Below are 15570 nucleotides of genomic sequence, written 5' to 3' on the forward strand. Positions count from 1 at the left end.
GGAACAGTTAGTATTTTCTGAGCATTTAGTGCAGATAGCATAGGAGTAGGAAATGATTGAAACATTTTCTTTTGTCCCTTCCCCACAATGGTGAGTGGGGATCAAAGGAGGAATGCCTTGTTCTCTTTTCACTCAAGTAAAGTGGACAAAGGAATGATAGTTTTTCCCTTTTTCCAAGAATGAAGTAGAGATGCTTTATGTGATTAGGGAACAATACCATGTATAGTCTATGCCTGTCTTTTGAAGTGTTTCCATCACATGGTCCCTTCTAGCTTTAAGTATAATTTAAGAAAGCAGAAACCGTAACATAATTTTTCTGCAGGCAGTAGGTATTGGAGAACTGAACACCCTCCTCCAGCAAACTTAATTTCAAACCCAGTAAATTTACAAATAGATTTCTGGGACATCTTTTATTTCTCTGGAAAGTAATGGTCTTGTGGTTAGGTCCCAGATATAAGGTTTGGGTTCAGCTGCTGATTTTATAGTAATTACTGTTTTACAACAGGGTAAACATACTCTTTCAATGTATGTCCAAGATCTTTAAAATGAGTTTGCCTAGTCAAAGAAGAATTTCTCTGAGACTATGTGTATTTGTGATGGGTTCAAATGCTGCAGCAGTGCTGCATTAGTAACATATAGACATCTGTGTTATGGAGGATATAGCTTTGCTATTTCAGTCTTGGGGTTTTTTCTCCTGGTTCAGGCAGTTGTTATTAGGTGAGAGTGTTCTATTATATGGCAAAATGTGAGGTGTACAAAGCTTGTAAATTTATCCTCAAGATGCAAAGTAATAAAAGTCACAACTTCATGATTTTTTAGAAATGCACTGTCAGTTGTCATGTTTGTAACTGTTCTTGTAATAGAGAAGCAATAGTGGCTTTTTCTTGCTACTTGTTATCCTGGTTGAAAAAGCTGGTTTACCTCTGGGTGATGAATGACTGTTCCCTGCTTCGATTTGTCTAACTGGAAGAGGAAATTAGTGTAACTTTTCTTCCTTTGACTTATTTCTTAAAAGAGTCTTGTTTTAAAAAATAGTATTTTCCTGGCATGACATTTGATTCAGTATAAAAGCTGATCTGTATTTTCATCCAAACATCCAAAGTCAAGAGAACTGTATTGTTAAAAGTGCTTTTGTCATGGACTATATTCTTCCACATATTGTGCAATATTCTACACTGTAAAGCTCTACATTCTGTGTGGTGTCCTTTGGTGCTTTCAAAAGAGTATGGCCAAAACTGTTCTGTTCTTGCTATGAAATAGATATTAGGAGAACTTTTACCAATTTCTGATTTGCTTTGATCTTTGTTATTAATGCAGATACTGAATGGTCTAGGAAATGCAACATCTTCACTTCTACAAAGCCATGTCTTAAAAGAACCATCCAGTGTGCCATACTACTCAGATTATTTCAGTTACTACTCAATTAATTCAATTAATTCTGATCCTTCTTTGAATTCTAGTATGCTTTAAGAGATGTCTGCCTTTCTACTTCAGTAGTCACAGTTACTAAGGTGTCATTCAAACAAAAATAGCTTCATTCTAATGAAAGTTACTGGAAATAGATCTTTTTCATTATTGTTTGTCTTTGTAGTAGTCACATTCATTGCTTCAGTTCTGCAGAACAGAAATTAACTGAAGTCTCACTCTATCTGCTATAAAGCTTTCAACTTTGTCCTTTGGAATCTAGCTATAATTAACTCCATGAATCTTTGACTTCAGTTCAAAGGTGATTAGAAGTTATGCTTGTATAGCATATGCTATGTATAGGATTTGCACCCAAAGGAAAAGAATATTTGGTATGAATATGATTTATTATTGAAGTTACTGGAGGAACAAATAACAACAGAGATCAGAGCAGTGTTTGTCAGCACTTAAGCTTGAAGAATGCTTGTTGAGACTAAGCAACACAATGAGCAGTGCCCAGAATAACATGAAAATTTCAAATGCAGTTTCAACTGAGTAACTGAGATATTTATTTTACCTCCATGTAAAGACTTGGACTGTTTGGTATCTATATGAAACTGAAGTCAGAGCCATTTTCAGAGCTATTTTCAGAAATACAGTAATAATGTACAGACCTCAAGATGTGGGCCTGATTGTTCTCCCCCACAAACCTACATAAGTACATAAACTTAGATGTCAGAATAGCTCACTTTTCCATTTTTAGGTGAATGGGCTCCATGTTGCCAGGCTCAAAAAGGGACTGTTAACCTTTATAGACCCATTGTTAGGTTTTGTCTCATTTCTGTGGTTGGTGTGCAACACTGTGAAGCTTCTAAATAGTTGGATAAAAATGTCCTTTTTTTCCTTTATTTTTCTTTTCTGTTTTCATTTTGTACAACATTTAGTATATAGAGTCTCCTTCTGATATAAATTACTTGTATATTGCTTCTCACCAATCTGTTTTGTAGAGACTTGGGAATGAAAAAAAATGGGGCAGCGTTAGTCAGGAGTGAAAGGGGGTGCCGATCTGTAGTGTATTTCTTGGTGCTCTGCGGTGGATTACCTAACAGCAGAGACAGCTGGTGTAACAGGTCATAGGATAGGCTGCCTGACTATCCGGTCATGTGGCAAAGGAAGGGGCCAAAGCGTTAGATTGCAACTGGGGGACATGTCGTCTCTGTGAAGTTTTTGTTTGCAGGCCACTGCTGGCTAAGGTGACCCTGGCGCACTTTGTGCCCTTTCTTTGCTGGCTCTGTAGATCGGGCTAAGCACCAGTGTCTGGTAGGTTTGAGTTGTGGAGCAGAAAGAAGGGGAAACTATGCTGCACGTAGGATACAGCCTAGGTTTGTGGAAAGAGAATACAGTGACTTCTGCATGAGTCATACTCAGGACTGAAGGAGGGGCAGGCTTACTAGGAACCATATGACTGCAAAGATCAGGTTGGGAAGGAATGCAGATTCTTGGGGTGCTATCAAGAAGGCAGGGAGTAGAGGCTCCCTCACGCAGGACAGTGGGAAAGGAAAAGTGAAGCTTTTTTTATAGGTTAGTAAGATATATTGCATTTAGGTCATCAAAGAAGTGTGGGACAATGATGTGAAACCTTTGAAGCAAAGCCTGCTTCTAATGCAAACACAGAAGATGGAGACTTTTTTTACAAATAGTCACATGTAAAAGACAATCAGTACGAGTTAATCCAGAGGAGATTCTGATTAGACAGAAGAGGAAAATATTTCACAATGAGAGCAATTGGCCATTGGAACAATCTCTGCATAAAGTGGCAGATGCCCAAATGTTTTGGCACTTCTAAGATTCATGTGGACCATTTTGTCTAGACTATGCTTTTACCAATAAAAGTTGGACGAGATGAACTTTAAGGTCCCCTCCCAAGCTGGTATTCTGATTCTCTACAGGTTTTCATTTATACAACTTCATGCCTGTATAACTATTGTACATCTCCCTGCATAACTTTACTACTTTAAAGCATAACATATTTGAGAAAAAATTATTTATAACTACATAATGGATAATAGGTTGCTAAGAAACAGAGTATTCTTTAAAAAGCAGGGCATGTCATTTGCTTAGCTTTGCTATACTGCTCTGTGATATATGATGCAGAGATAGCATATGGATTTCCTAGTTGTCTTACAAGCCTGAAAACTGCCAGGCACATTTAAGACATTGGAGCTAAGTAAGCATTCCCCACACTAAAGGATGGATTGTACTTAGATCTAGTGCATGAGAAAGCTCCAAAAGAGTATGTGGAAAAAATTTCTGGTCTAAGTTCCCAATGACCAGCTATAAATTATGTAAAACATATCAGTGCACAGAAAAAAATAGTTTATTAAAGAGACAACAAAAAATAAAAGCTGGAAAACTGTCAGTAGCTATGCTAGCATTAATGCAAATCAATATAAGCATAAAATTGATAGTTCATCTATCAATTTGACAGAAAATAACAGCCCATCCCTTCCAGCTGGTCCTTGGAGATCAGAGGGTCTGAATGTGGCTGGGCTTGATTTATGATTATAATCAATTTGGCACTATAGGTCTGGTTGTGTTCAATAAGAACTTTCACAAGCACAGATTCAAAATAGTGCAATTTACCAATCCAAAACTACAGGTCAAGCTGTGCTCAGTAAGAACCTTCACTGTCCCAGATTCACACATAGCACACATAGTTTGGTGTATTGAAACAACAGAAACACAGACTTGGAATTGCTGTTGATAAACAGCACTAGATGTGACAGCGCTCTAACAATAACAATAATATTGTGTTAGCCTGGATAATAATAATAATCCCATGCAGAAGCTAACCAAGCAGGCATCCCTGCTTGTGAAGAGAGGAGAGTAACCCACCAACTGACTCCAAGACCTTTTTGGGTCTTTTGCTAAGTACATGAAAATTCTACCTGGCTTATATACAGCTCAATCTTATTCTCCTCCTTCTTTACATGTAGCATAATCTAAGTGGAGGATAAGTAATATAGTCATGTATGTGGTAGTACGTGCTTCATTAATCTTATTAGCATTTTCAGGGTGTGTGCTTTAATATTTAAATATTTAAACCCTTATTCAGGCAAAAGTTCCTTTTTTGGCCATGGTGTCCTTCAAAGTTCCTTCAAAAGTCCTTCAAAGAACAAAGACTTTGTTTTGTTCTGTTCAGTCCTTCAGAGCCAAAACAGGACCATCCTATCTCCACAGGGCCTCCTTCTTCAGCCCACTCATCCTTTCTTGACGTCAACTATGCAGAACTCAATCTGCAAAGATAGTGTACAAGGAATGTGGTATAGGCTGTAGATAGTAGGCTGTCTTAGACCTCGCCAGGCTTCTTGGCCATCACCCTACACCACCTTAAAATCAGATGAAAGAGATACATTAAAAATGCATTCGTAATCCAGAAATAATCCTAATACAACTCCTGTTGAATTTTCCCAGGCACAGTCTTCTGCAAACTCAGTACAGAAGAATCGGATAGAGGCTAGATTTTGATTTGACCAGAACTACTTCCTTTGTATTCAAAACATCGGCCTAGCTATCAGAACATAGTTAATTATTAATGCATGTGTATAATCAGGACAGCTGACTCTGCAGATTGTTAGCAGGTTAGCATAGTGTACTTCTGTTTAAGCAGATCAGAGAAGGAAAATAGGATTGAAAGTTTACTTGCAATGTTTTGTTAGGCTAAGAAAAATGTAGAATATTCTTGCTAACCACACATCAATGCAGTTTCCACAGTTTCAGTGCATTCCGGATTTACTCTAAAATGTCAAGGATCTTGGATCAGAGAATTCTGTTGTTAGTAATTTCATTTTCAGCAAGTGTACAGAGTACAAAGGTACTTTCAGAATGGAAGAAGTGTGGTGATCCAGAATGTGAGAGTAAGTAAAAATCTGGTTTTTTCAAAGGGAGTCTGTGGTGTATATGCAGCTGTTAGGAATCATAATCTCAAATTATCAATGAAACAGAATGAAAATGAGTAGCCATAGCAAATGTTTGTTGTTAATATACTAAATTTATGAGCAATAGGCTTAAACTTTTAAAACAAAAAGAGAAAAATATACTTGCTGAATTGTTGTGTAAGAATATACAGATCAAAGTTCAGTAAAAATATTTTTGAATAGCTAGTTTTTCTCAGGTGTCCCCAAAGTGGGCACTAGAAAACAGATTTAAAGTATTTTTAACTCATTCTTTACAGGTATGAAATAAAATAAACAAAATATAAATAAAATAAAAATGATAGGTTATAAACTGAGAAAGAAGACTCTTTATCATCTGTTTATAGTACAATCATAGCCCATTCTGGAGAACTCTGTTTTTTTCTACTGTAAGCGAACTGGTTTGGGATGGTTTTTGTATTCCTTCTTACAAAACACCCTGTTAGTATTTCCTCTTTACTGATTTTTTCTTCTTTAACGTGAAGTGTGTGCTGTAACTAGTTATGTAGTTCTCAAAGAGTAAATAACTCCGCAGGAGGCAGAGGCCCTGAATCACAAGTGGGCAAATAATGTTCCATATATTATCTACTGATTACCGTTGTGAAACCTGTCATAATCATACTTGAAGCAGTTTCTAAGCTGTTTCCATTGGTTTGGCAGACTTAAGTGTTATATTTTCAAGGTGAATAGCTTCTCCTGAAGTAGAAGAGACCTTAGATTTTCTCTGCTGATGGATTTCTATTTTCTTGTGGAGCCATACCAACTCCAGTAGGTTCTGGGTGTTCAGAGATGTCTATCTTTGTGAACAGCATGAGAAATGGGCTCCAAACTGACCAGAGCATATCAGTAGTGGTTTCTGTGGGGAAAAAGAAAACTTTGGAGACAAAGAAGACTTAAATAATTCAAACTGAATTGGAAGCTTTCATTTTAACAACAGGTTTAAGGTTTATATTGCTTAAATTTAAATTTATTTTTGTCACAAGAGAAATGTAGTCAAAATACAGAACAAAATCCCTGAAATAAATACTAGATTTAACTTAAAATTTCTAAAATATAAAATTATAAATATGCTTGGGAAATACTTTTTAGCTGTTTAGGTCTGAATTTAGTAATTGAATTTGCTAATCCTGCATACACACTTAAGCATTGAAACCTTGGCTAGTGGAAGCCAAGCACCGGAAAATGTCCATATAGGACAAGAGCTTTTCCCCTTGATGTCTGCAGTACATAGGAAAGAAAGCAAGATTGGGCTGCTTTTTGCATTAGTTGATTTCCACTTGATGATAGAAATGGATTAGTATCATAACAAAGTACATGCATTAAAATGTTTGCTAATACCTCCGTATTTGATATATATCAGATTTCTTCAGTAACTGACTTCAGACAAAATGGATGCTGTATTTGTTTATTTCTTTCCACTTACTATTCCAGAGGCAATGAGCCGAGTTCAAGCCACTACAGACTACTTAGGACCTGATTGCCGGTATCTTAACTTCAAAACAGGGGAGGAGATCATGGTATACTCCAAACTTTCAAGGGAAAATGAAAACTTGTGGACAGGAAGTGTAAGTACTTAAATCTGAAAGACTTTCCCCATAAATATTTGAGATATAATAATAGCATAACAACTGCAGTCTACTTGCTTCTAAGGGTCTTCTATCTCTTTTGGGATATTAACCAGTCATGGATTAATACAGTATTTGGGAGATGGGTCATTGTTACTACCTTTATATAGAAAGAGAAAATCAAATCTTGGCAAAGATCACTCATAGAGAAACAAAGTCAAGATCAGAATACAAGTTTTCTGTTTCCTTCATCTTATCATTTGACTGTAATGATTTCATCTGATTCCCTTGAAAACACTCAGGTCTATCAGGTCAGGTTCCTACCTACAGCTCTGTGGGTAAGACATCCAGTACTGGGACTTGACTTCACAATTCAGTGCTTAAGGAAAGCTCCCAGAGAAGGTATCATGCATATTTAATTACTTGGAACAAGTGTCAATGAAGTTAGAACAGTCATTTAAGAAGGAATGGATGCATTGATCCAAATAAAGTTTTACTGCTAGTAAAACTGTGTAAGTGCTTCAAAGCCACAAGATATTAGTAAATTTTTGGGTTGGTTTTTTTTCTGCAAACAAGCTGTCACATTTATTGTTTAACAGTGAAATTCTGCCTTCCTTTCTTTCATCCAGGAGTATCTTCGCAGGTACCTCACTATTCCTTGCTTTCCAAGAAGTATCCCTCCATTAAAGGCTCTCTCCAATGGTTTGATGTAAAGCCAACAGTGGTTTCTTGGCCAGAGGGACTTGATTCTTTTGGACACTATGATTAACTTATTTTCTGTAGTGTTGCCATCTTCATTGTCATTTTCTCTTGAGCTGCTGCTGGCCTCATATCTGAATTTCATATCCTACTTTCCTTGTAACTTACTATGGGTCAACAGTTATTAAGGCATGACTTTTTTCCCATTTGAGGCAATGGGAAATTTGTAGCCAATTTTAGAAGGAACTGGCTGTGACCATCAATGCACACAGCACTGTCTTCAGCTGAAGCAGTTTTAAGGCTACTGCCTTGGTTCTGCATAAACACATGTTCATAAAAGTAATACATAAAATAATAGTATGGAGTAATATACTTCCCCTTGCTTTCTGAAATGGCAAGTGCAACACTTCTGTGAAGGAAAAACAAACCAATCTTTTGACAAAACAGAATGAAGGAGATAGGGGGCAGTTCTATAAACTTATTGTTAATCCATAATTTTCCAGCACATATGCAAGTACCTAACATATATATCCCTGAAGTTTAAATGCTCTTATTAGTTTTGTATTTTTTACAGAAAGGAAAGGATTTTGGATATTTCCCAAGAGATGCTGTGAAGGTTGAGGAAGTTTTAATCGGAGAAGAAGTTGAAGTGCTTACTAAGGTAAACCAACATCACCAGATTTTCCAATGTAGTTTACAGCAATCAAAAATCTAATAGCCATTTAGAAATTCAACTGTCGATGAATATTTTATTTCAGATAATTCAAAATGTGTTTTTATTCTTGTTCCATTTGCATGTTTATTCTCCTCTAAAGTAATTTCTATATAATTAAAGATACAGAACCTTTAGGAATAATATAATTAAATACAGTTCTTTGTGTAAAGTTATAACAGAGAGAATGACAATATATATTGCTGCGGGACACGGTGATATAGAAAATTACACATTAGAACATTTTAAAAGTTAATATTATTATTCTAGGAAACGGATTTCCTTTGTCTTCATGAAGATAAGTACACTTTTGAAAATGAAGACAACACATTATATGATCACAACAAAGAAAGTGAATATTCACTGTCTGATGCAGAACCAAAGCTGCATGAAAATGAACTCTTAAAACATACAAGAGACTCCATACAAAGTGAAGAAAGAACTGAATCAGTTTCTGAAAATGACTCAGAGGAATCTCACACTCAAGAATCTGTAAACAAAAAGTTAGTTAGAAAAGACGATACTGAAGAGCCACAAATGCAAAACAGTCTCCCACTAGAACCTGCTCAAACTCAGTCCAGTTGGATTTCAGGATGGTTTACCACAGAAAGTGAAAATTATGAAGAGCCCTTAAAAGTCATTACTGAATCTGCAGAAGAAAATAAATACCAAGGCAGAAAAATAGAGGTAACAGCTGAAAATTATTTACAGGAGTCAAATGATAAGGAGGAACAAGAACCCCCTGCATCTGGTTGGTTTCAAGGTGGACTGACAAACTTTCTGTATTACAGTGAAGAGAAAGAAGATGTTGATTTGGCATCAGAAAAAAATGATCCACAAATCCATAAAGTTCCTGGTGTGCCTGAGCATTCTAATACTGAACAGGAAACAACAGTCACTGAGGTATTGCCAGAAAAAGAGAAGAGTGAAAGCCAAGAATCAAACTGGTTTAATTTAGGTTTAAGTAATGTTCTTAGTTTTGGCCATGCTGAGGAAGCTACAATTGCTACAGAGGACCAGAGGAGCAGACAAACAACAGATCAAGCAAGTAAGTATGAGGAAGAGCAGACTTTAGACCAGAAAGAATTACCTATGGACAAAGAATCAAAGGAAACAGTTAAGGCAGCGACAGATGAAGAGAATTATGCACAAATAACAGATTCAAACAGTAACAGGACAAGTCCTGGGGAGATACCAGCAAGTGTACATACTCTTAATGACACCAAAAACACCTCAAGTAGCACAGAATCACCTTTTGATATATTAACATGTGACAAAGATAAACCAATTGACCCTTACAGTTCAGAAGACTTGGTATCAGAAAGCCAAGTGCTGAAAAACACTGAAGCTGAAAAGAAAAACCAGGAGTCAGAAAGCAGACATGGCCAAACAGGTTGGTATACAAATATCTATAATAGTTTTATTAATTATAATATGGACAAACATGATAATCAACAGGGACATGAATCAATTGCATCAAATTTCTTCTTCTCATAACCCAACTCTGAACTGTGATCCCTCAGACATAAGAAACACAGGAAGAAAGCCTGACATATCTGAAGAACAGAGCCATTGCCTCTTTTTTAGTCATTCTGTGGACATACTGAAGCTTCAGAATTCAAAAGCCAAAGAAAGGCAAGTGCAGAGTTATGGGGAACTACCAGGAACTGCACATAATCGTCTGGGCATCAAGATGACCTCATGTGACAGTGAACTGAGTCTTAGTCTAGAAACACCCGAGAAAGACAAACTAGTCAAAGGTTGTGTTGCAGAAAAAATATCAGCATCTAAAAGCCATTTCAAAATGGATAGTAATGTAAAAGATGAAATTCAGAAATCAGAGAATAAAAATGTCCCACAGGGTTTTTATGAAAATAGCATCAGATATTTCAGTCAGGATATTTTTAATGAAGGACATCATCAGAAATCTGGGGAGTCCCAAGAACTGACTCCAGATCAACCTTTCTCTCCTCATTCCTCATCCAATGGCCTCAGTTTAATAGGTATCAAATTTCCAAAGAAACTGGCCATTTGGAAGACATATGGAGTTTCAGAATGGAAGGTAAAAACTGCTAGCTGAGAAGAACTAAGCTTCCATTATAAAAAAAAGCCTTGGTAAGCCTTGATAAAATACCACAGGGAAAAGAAACTGAAGGCACTTCAAATCAGAAGGTTAAACATATCAGGTAACAGTAATGCAAATACCTCCAAAGAGAATGATCTTTCCTTGTCAGCTGGCAGTTCAAAGTAACAAAAAGGGCAGAGGAGAAAAAAACTCCAACAAAATCTACCAAACAAGTAGAAGATTGGATAACTCTTGATGCTCTTGCTTATAGCTTGTCAGAGAGGAGCAACAAACTGAACGAATTCCTATAAATGTGCAACGTCACCAGGAAGGTGGAGGAGAACTAACATGGGAAGATTCAAGTTCCCAGAATCAGCTTCTGGTACCAGAGGATGGACAGTCTTAATCTAGATCTCAGAAAGAAATATAAAAATCACCTGTGATACAGTAAAACAAAATAAAAATCTGCATCCTCAGATTTCAACCTATCAATTCAAACCACCATGACAGTGCAAGATACAAAAGCATAGAAAATGAATCTGAGTTTTGAAAGGCATCATCAAACACTACTTCAAAAGACTAAGTAATACCAGTCTTCAGATGAATCCAAGTCCAAAAAAGTATTTCTAAAGTAAAATTCTTGAGAATAAAAGCAAGAGTCATGTGATATTAGTCTGACCAAGAGTAAACTTTTACCCTGGGAGCCCTCTAAAATAGAAGATATTTTTAAAGAGGGAAAAAAAGACAGTTAGTGTCTCCTAAAGCCATCTAACTAAAAAGCCAGACTTCTATTTTAAAAAGTTGATTAATTAAATCCTGGCAACCTGGGATTGCTCAGAAACCTGGCTGATAGAGTAGATGTTGAAAAAGAAGGTACTGTTGTAACTGAAAGGAAGAATAATGCTGAACAACAAAAAAATGCTGCTACTAAAATTATCTAGGAGAAGAAAAAATGAAAGATTCTGAAAATAAGAGACAAAATCCAGAAATACAAATAATCGCAATTATACTCTAACAAAAAGGGTTTCAGTAGTATTTTTACCAGACCATCATGGTCCTTTGCAAATATATTTAGTAAAACTAACAATTAAGCCTGTCAAAAAAAGTCAAAGCATATATGTTTGGTCAAAAAAACCCAAAGGAAAATTGAAGTAACATTAGGACTAGTACACTTGAATACTGCACAGAAGAATGAGAGGGAATTAAAAGGAAAAGAATCAGAACAATTTAAGATACTACTAAATATAGAGAAGGTGCAGAAAAAAGCAAAACCAGGCAAATATTGTATGATAAACAGATTTACCAAACCCATTAATTGCATTTCAACAATTTTATTTCAATTAAAACAAGATATTAAGCAACCCTTAGAGCATCTCTGTGATGGCAGCAAACTGCTGCAGCAGCACGAGCCATTTGAAAAGATTCATCATGAAATCACAGCTTACTCAACTAAAGATAATGCTGTGTGGAGGGAACAGGTCATTGTATCTGCACAAAAGGGGCACAATTTGGACACTGAGCAGGAAAAACATACAGAAAAAAAGAAATGTTCTTCTAGAGCTGCCAGAGCTTTTGTCTGCTATAACAATTAAGTGTGCTGCCCAAACTGCAGCTAAAGTTACTAGAGCAATGTTTCACTAACAGAGATTTAGCAAGAACAAAATATCCTTTGTTTGCAGAAAAAAAATACAACAGATACAACACTGTCTCCTCCTGGTGATTTAAAATGAAGATGTAGTGAGCCTAACTCGTACCAGTTAATGACTGATTTATGATATTTCAAGGATCTGACAATACAAGTTGAGTTAATATAATGGTAACAGTTTAAGAGCAAATTACTTGTCTTGAATTTGGACCACTGGACCATTTGTGATGTGTATCTTCGGCCAGTACTGTCTTGAAGCATATAATTAAATTAAACAATTTGTAATTTTTTTTTCCTTGTGGGTAAGCACAGTGTGGGGTTTTTTGAAAGCAGTGTTTTATTGGCTCCAGGCAATTTAATCCAAGTCACTAAAACTGGGGCAGCCAGGTGCCTTCAGTCATACTTCTGCATGAACATGCCTGTGGTTTCTTGTATTTTGCAGTGAAGCTTGATATCTTGCAGGAATTTGTTAATCTTTAATCCTACATGGCATTTTTAACTGTTCTCCCTCTAAAGCTTACCCCAGTTGTATTTGGATATAAGAAAGAGATCTCCCTGACCAGGGAATCTGTAGACTATCAAAACCAAACATATTTTTTCCTGAACATTGATTTTTAACTACTTTACTACAACACAAGTTTTGCTTAAAGCTCTATCCTTCAAATTCTGACATCATGATTTGTAGAGTGTTTCTTAAATCATAAATCTGTAGCACATTTACTCTAATGTGATACTCTAGTGTTTGGCTTTGAGGAAAATAAAAATTAAAAAATTAAAACCTCTGTAGAGGTTAATATCTTACAGGGGTAAGTTGAATCCTCTAAAAATATCCATAATTTCCCTTCACAATTATTTGCAGGAGTAGGGAGAAGAAAGCTACTAGAAGAAACACCAGAGAAGGAATATGAAATGAACGTAGCTGTAGACAGTGGACATGACAGTGATCGAGATTCAAAAGCAACAGCCATAACTTCAGTAAATTCTGAAATAAAAATGGACAGTTCAGTAGCTGACTCTGAAGCTGATGTCAAAAAGTCTTTCTCTGATGCCATCCAGAACTATGTTCCAAGTAATGGTAAGTGCTAAGTTTCTTAATTTTAAGGAAAATAAATTTTCAATCTTAAAAAAAAAACAAAAACCAACAAAACCAGTTGGAATTATATGAAGTTGACAATAGTAATGTAAAACTTGTTGTTTTATTCCTTATGATCAAACCAGAAGGAGGCTGGATAGCACTTCTGTGCTTGAATGCACTTGAGATCAGAGAAACAATAAAATCTGCATGGTCAGCAGTGATGATTATCATCAAAACGGTAAGAATTCTTTCTGTGATATAACATTAACATCAGTGCAAATTTAAGCCAGCTACAAGTTATGTTCTGCAATGAAACTCCTAAAAAAAAAAAAAATCCTTTAAAATAAACCCTCTGCAGTTCCCTTGCTTCCAGGGTAATCTAATGCCAAATGAGACAGAGCACAAGAAAATGTCAGGTCAGCTGCTCTTCATCTCCCTCTTTGCAGTACAGAATCTGATGAACTTAGGGTGTGAGGATTTGGGGTTTTGTTTTGTGGGTTTTTTAAACAGCCAGGAAACACCTGAGTGGTGTTTTTAAATTTTTGTTTGGTTTTGTTTCTTTGTGGTTTTCTGAGTGAAACTAATAGCTCCCTTTAGTTCTCAGAACAGTACTCATTAAATTTCTTGGACTTAAAGAACTTGGGTTATGATAAGTAAAATAACCAGAATACTTCCATTGTTTTTAAGGAGTATTTTCAAAGCTTTGATTCACAATCTTCCCCTACTTCATAACTGCCTTAAAAATACTTTTGTAAGCAAATGTATAAAATAGAAAATGGGGTTGTTATTGCTATGAGGGTGTCTTAAACATCAAAACGTAGTGCAGAGTAAAGATGAACCTTAAGGGGCACAACTGCACAAGAAACAGCGCTGCCAGAGCAACGCAAGAAAAGGTAGTAGATGTTATTGCGCTGTCTCCTCCAAATAAAACAGTAGTAGCAGGTAAAGTGCCATATGGTAAACTTCACTTCGGTGCTTTGGCTGAATTTTGTTTAGATTGGGTAATTGAAGTTTACGAACCACATAAATTTGTTCCTAATTTCCAGTGTACGTATATAGAATATGGTTAAGTGGTAGTCTGGGATAATGAAAACTGAAGGGCTTTGTCCCTCGTGACCCAGACTGGATTACAACTCACTGATAGTTCACTGCTACGGCCAAACTCGTTCTTGTACTGTTTGATACAGCTAAAAAAGCTAAAAAAGGCACTTCCGCCTTCTACCTATGCCGGTCCCTTAGGTGCTTTGTAGGCAAGTCACTCACCTTGCGTTGTGAAAGTTGTTAGCACACGTTAATTTAAAAAAAAAAAAAAAAAAAAAAAAAAAAAAAAAAAAAAAAAAAAAAAAAGTTAAATAACAAAACCCAAACCAAACAAAATTAGAGTTAATCTAAGTGAATGAGACGAGGAAGAATCCTTTGCTATGTGGCATTGCACCGGCCCTCACATGCGGATCAGCGGCCCGGCAGGACCATTTTTAGCACAGCACTTGGCAGAGCTCCGGCGCGCCCAGCCCTGCGCAGCCGGGCTCGCACCGGGACCCACCTGCGGCCCGGCCCTCCCCTCCCCGCCCCGCCGGGCACTGCCGGCCCCGCCGCCCGGGCCGGGGCACGCGTGCCGGGCGTCCCGCCGGGAGCCAGGCCTTGCCGGGGAGTTTTATTTCTGTGCCACCCGCTGCCGCCCGGGCGCACATGGAGGCGGCCGGCGCCGCACGGGAGGTGAGTTTCTCTGAGCGTAACTTTGGGGAGGAACAGGAGCGGGTTCCGCGGGGCCACGGCGGTGCCGGAGGACGGGGACGGGACGGTGGGCGCACGCCGAGGGGAGCTGTCGGTCCTCTGCGGTCCCCGTGCCCAGGGGCGGGTCTGCCGCACAGGCCGGGAGCCGCCAGGGAACCGCGCTGGGCGGGCGGGGAGAGCCGGCCCCGGCGGCTCCCACCTCTGCCGCGCGCCCCCCCCTTACCCGCGGCAGCAGTGGTTCTTCCCCCGCCCCCCGCGCGGGCAGTGGTACGGGCCGGTTGTCAGGCGGCGGGCCGGAAGGGGCGCGCGCCGCCCGCGGGAAGATGGCGGCGGGTGGGCGCGGGTGGCCCGGCGGCGGCGGCGGCGGCACGGCCGGGCTGTGGCCGGGGCTGCGGGACAGCGCCCGGCGCTACTGCGGGCTGGCCTGGGAAGGGCTGCGCTGCGTGAGTGAGGGAGCGACGCGGGGCTCGGCGCAGCCCCCGCGAGGGCCGGGGTCTTGTGCAGCGCTGCTGTCGAGAGGCTTGGGCAGGGGAGAAATCGAAATTAAGACTTAACTGCACAGTAGCGTGTTCTTAAGCACGGGTCACATGTAGTAAATTTGAGCTGCATTGAGCATGTCGTATCTTTGAGCAAATAGACGGATCCGTTTACAAATGAGATATGATTGTATCGAAGAGTTTAAAATGTGTTAAATCAC

At 38.4% G+C, this 15570-nt stretch overlaps 1 protein-coding gene across 5 annotated transcripts in view; it reads left to right on the forward strand.

The window, feature by feature from the left end:
* The first annotated feature begins 5049 nt into the window (after positions 1 to 5049).
* The window catches only part of MIA2 (MIA SH3 domain ER export factor 2), a 37065-nt gene continuing 26544 nt past the window's right edge, over positions 5050 to 15570 (forward strand). The window contains exons 1-6 of one of the 5 annotated variants that reach the window (XM_069017850.1): positions 5050 to 5321; positions 6810 to 6943; positions 8217 to 8303; positions 8625 to 9747; positions 12924 to 13139; positions 13283 to 13377. In XM_069017850.1, coding sequence (XP_068873951.1) covers positions 5207 to 5321; positions 6810 to 6943; positions 8217 to 8303; positions 8625 to 9747; positions 12924 to 13139; positions 13283 to 13377 — 1770 coding nt within the window. In that variant the 5' untranslated portion in view covers positions 5050 to 5206. Of the gene's footprint in view, positions 5322 to 6809; positions 6944 to 8216; positions 8304 to 8624; positions 9748 to 12923; positions 13140 to 13282; positions 13378 to 14699; positions 14856 to 15204; positions 15317 to 15570 lie in introns of those variants that run through there. The other 4 variants (XM_069017849.1, XM_069017851.1, XM_069017853.1 and 1 more) reach the window with 4 other exon arrangements.

Source organism: Aphelocoma coerulescens, chromosome 5, assembly GCF_041296385.1.
Source record: "Aphelocoma coerulescens isolate FSJ_1873_10779 chromosome 5, UR_Acoe_1.0, whole genome shotgun sequence".
Classification (NCBI taxonomy): domain Eukaryota; kingdom Metazoa; phylum Chordata; class Aves; order Passeriformes; family Corvidae; genus Aphelocoma; species Aphelocoma coerulescens.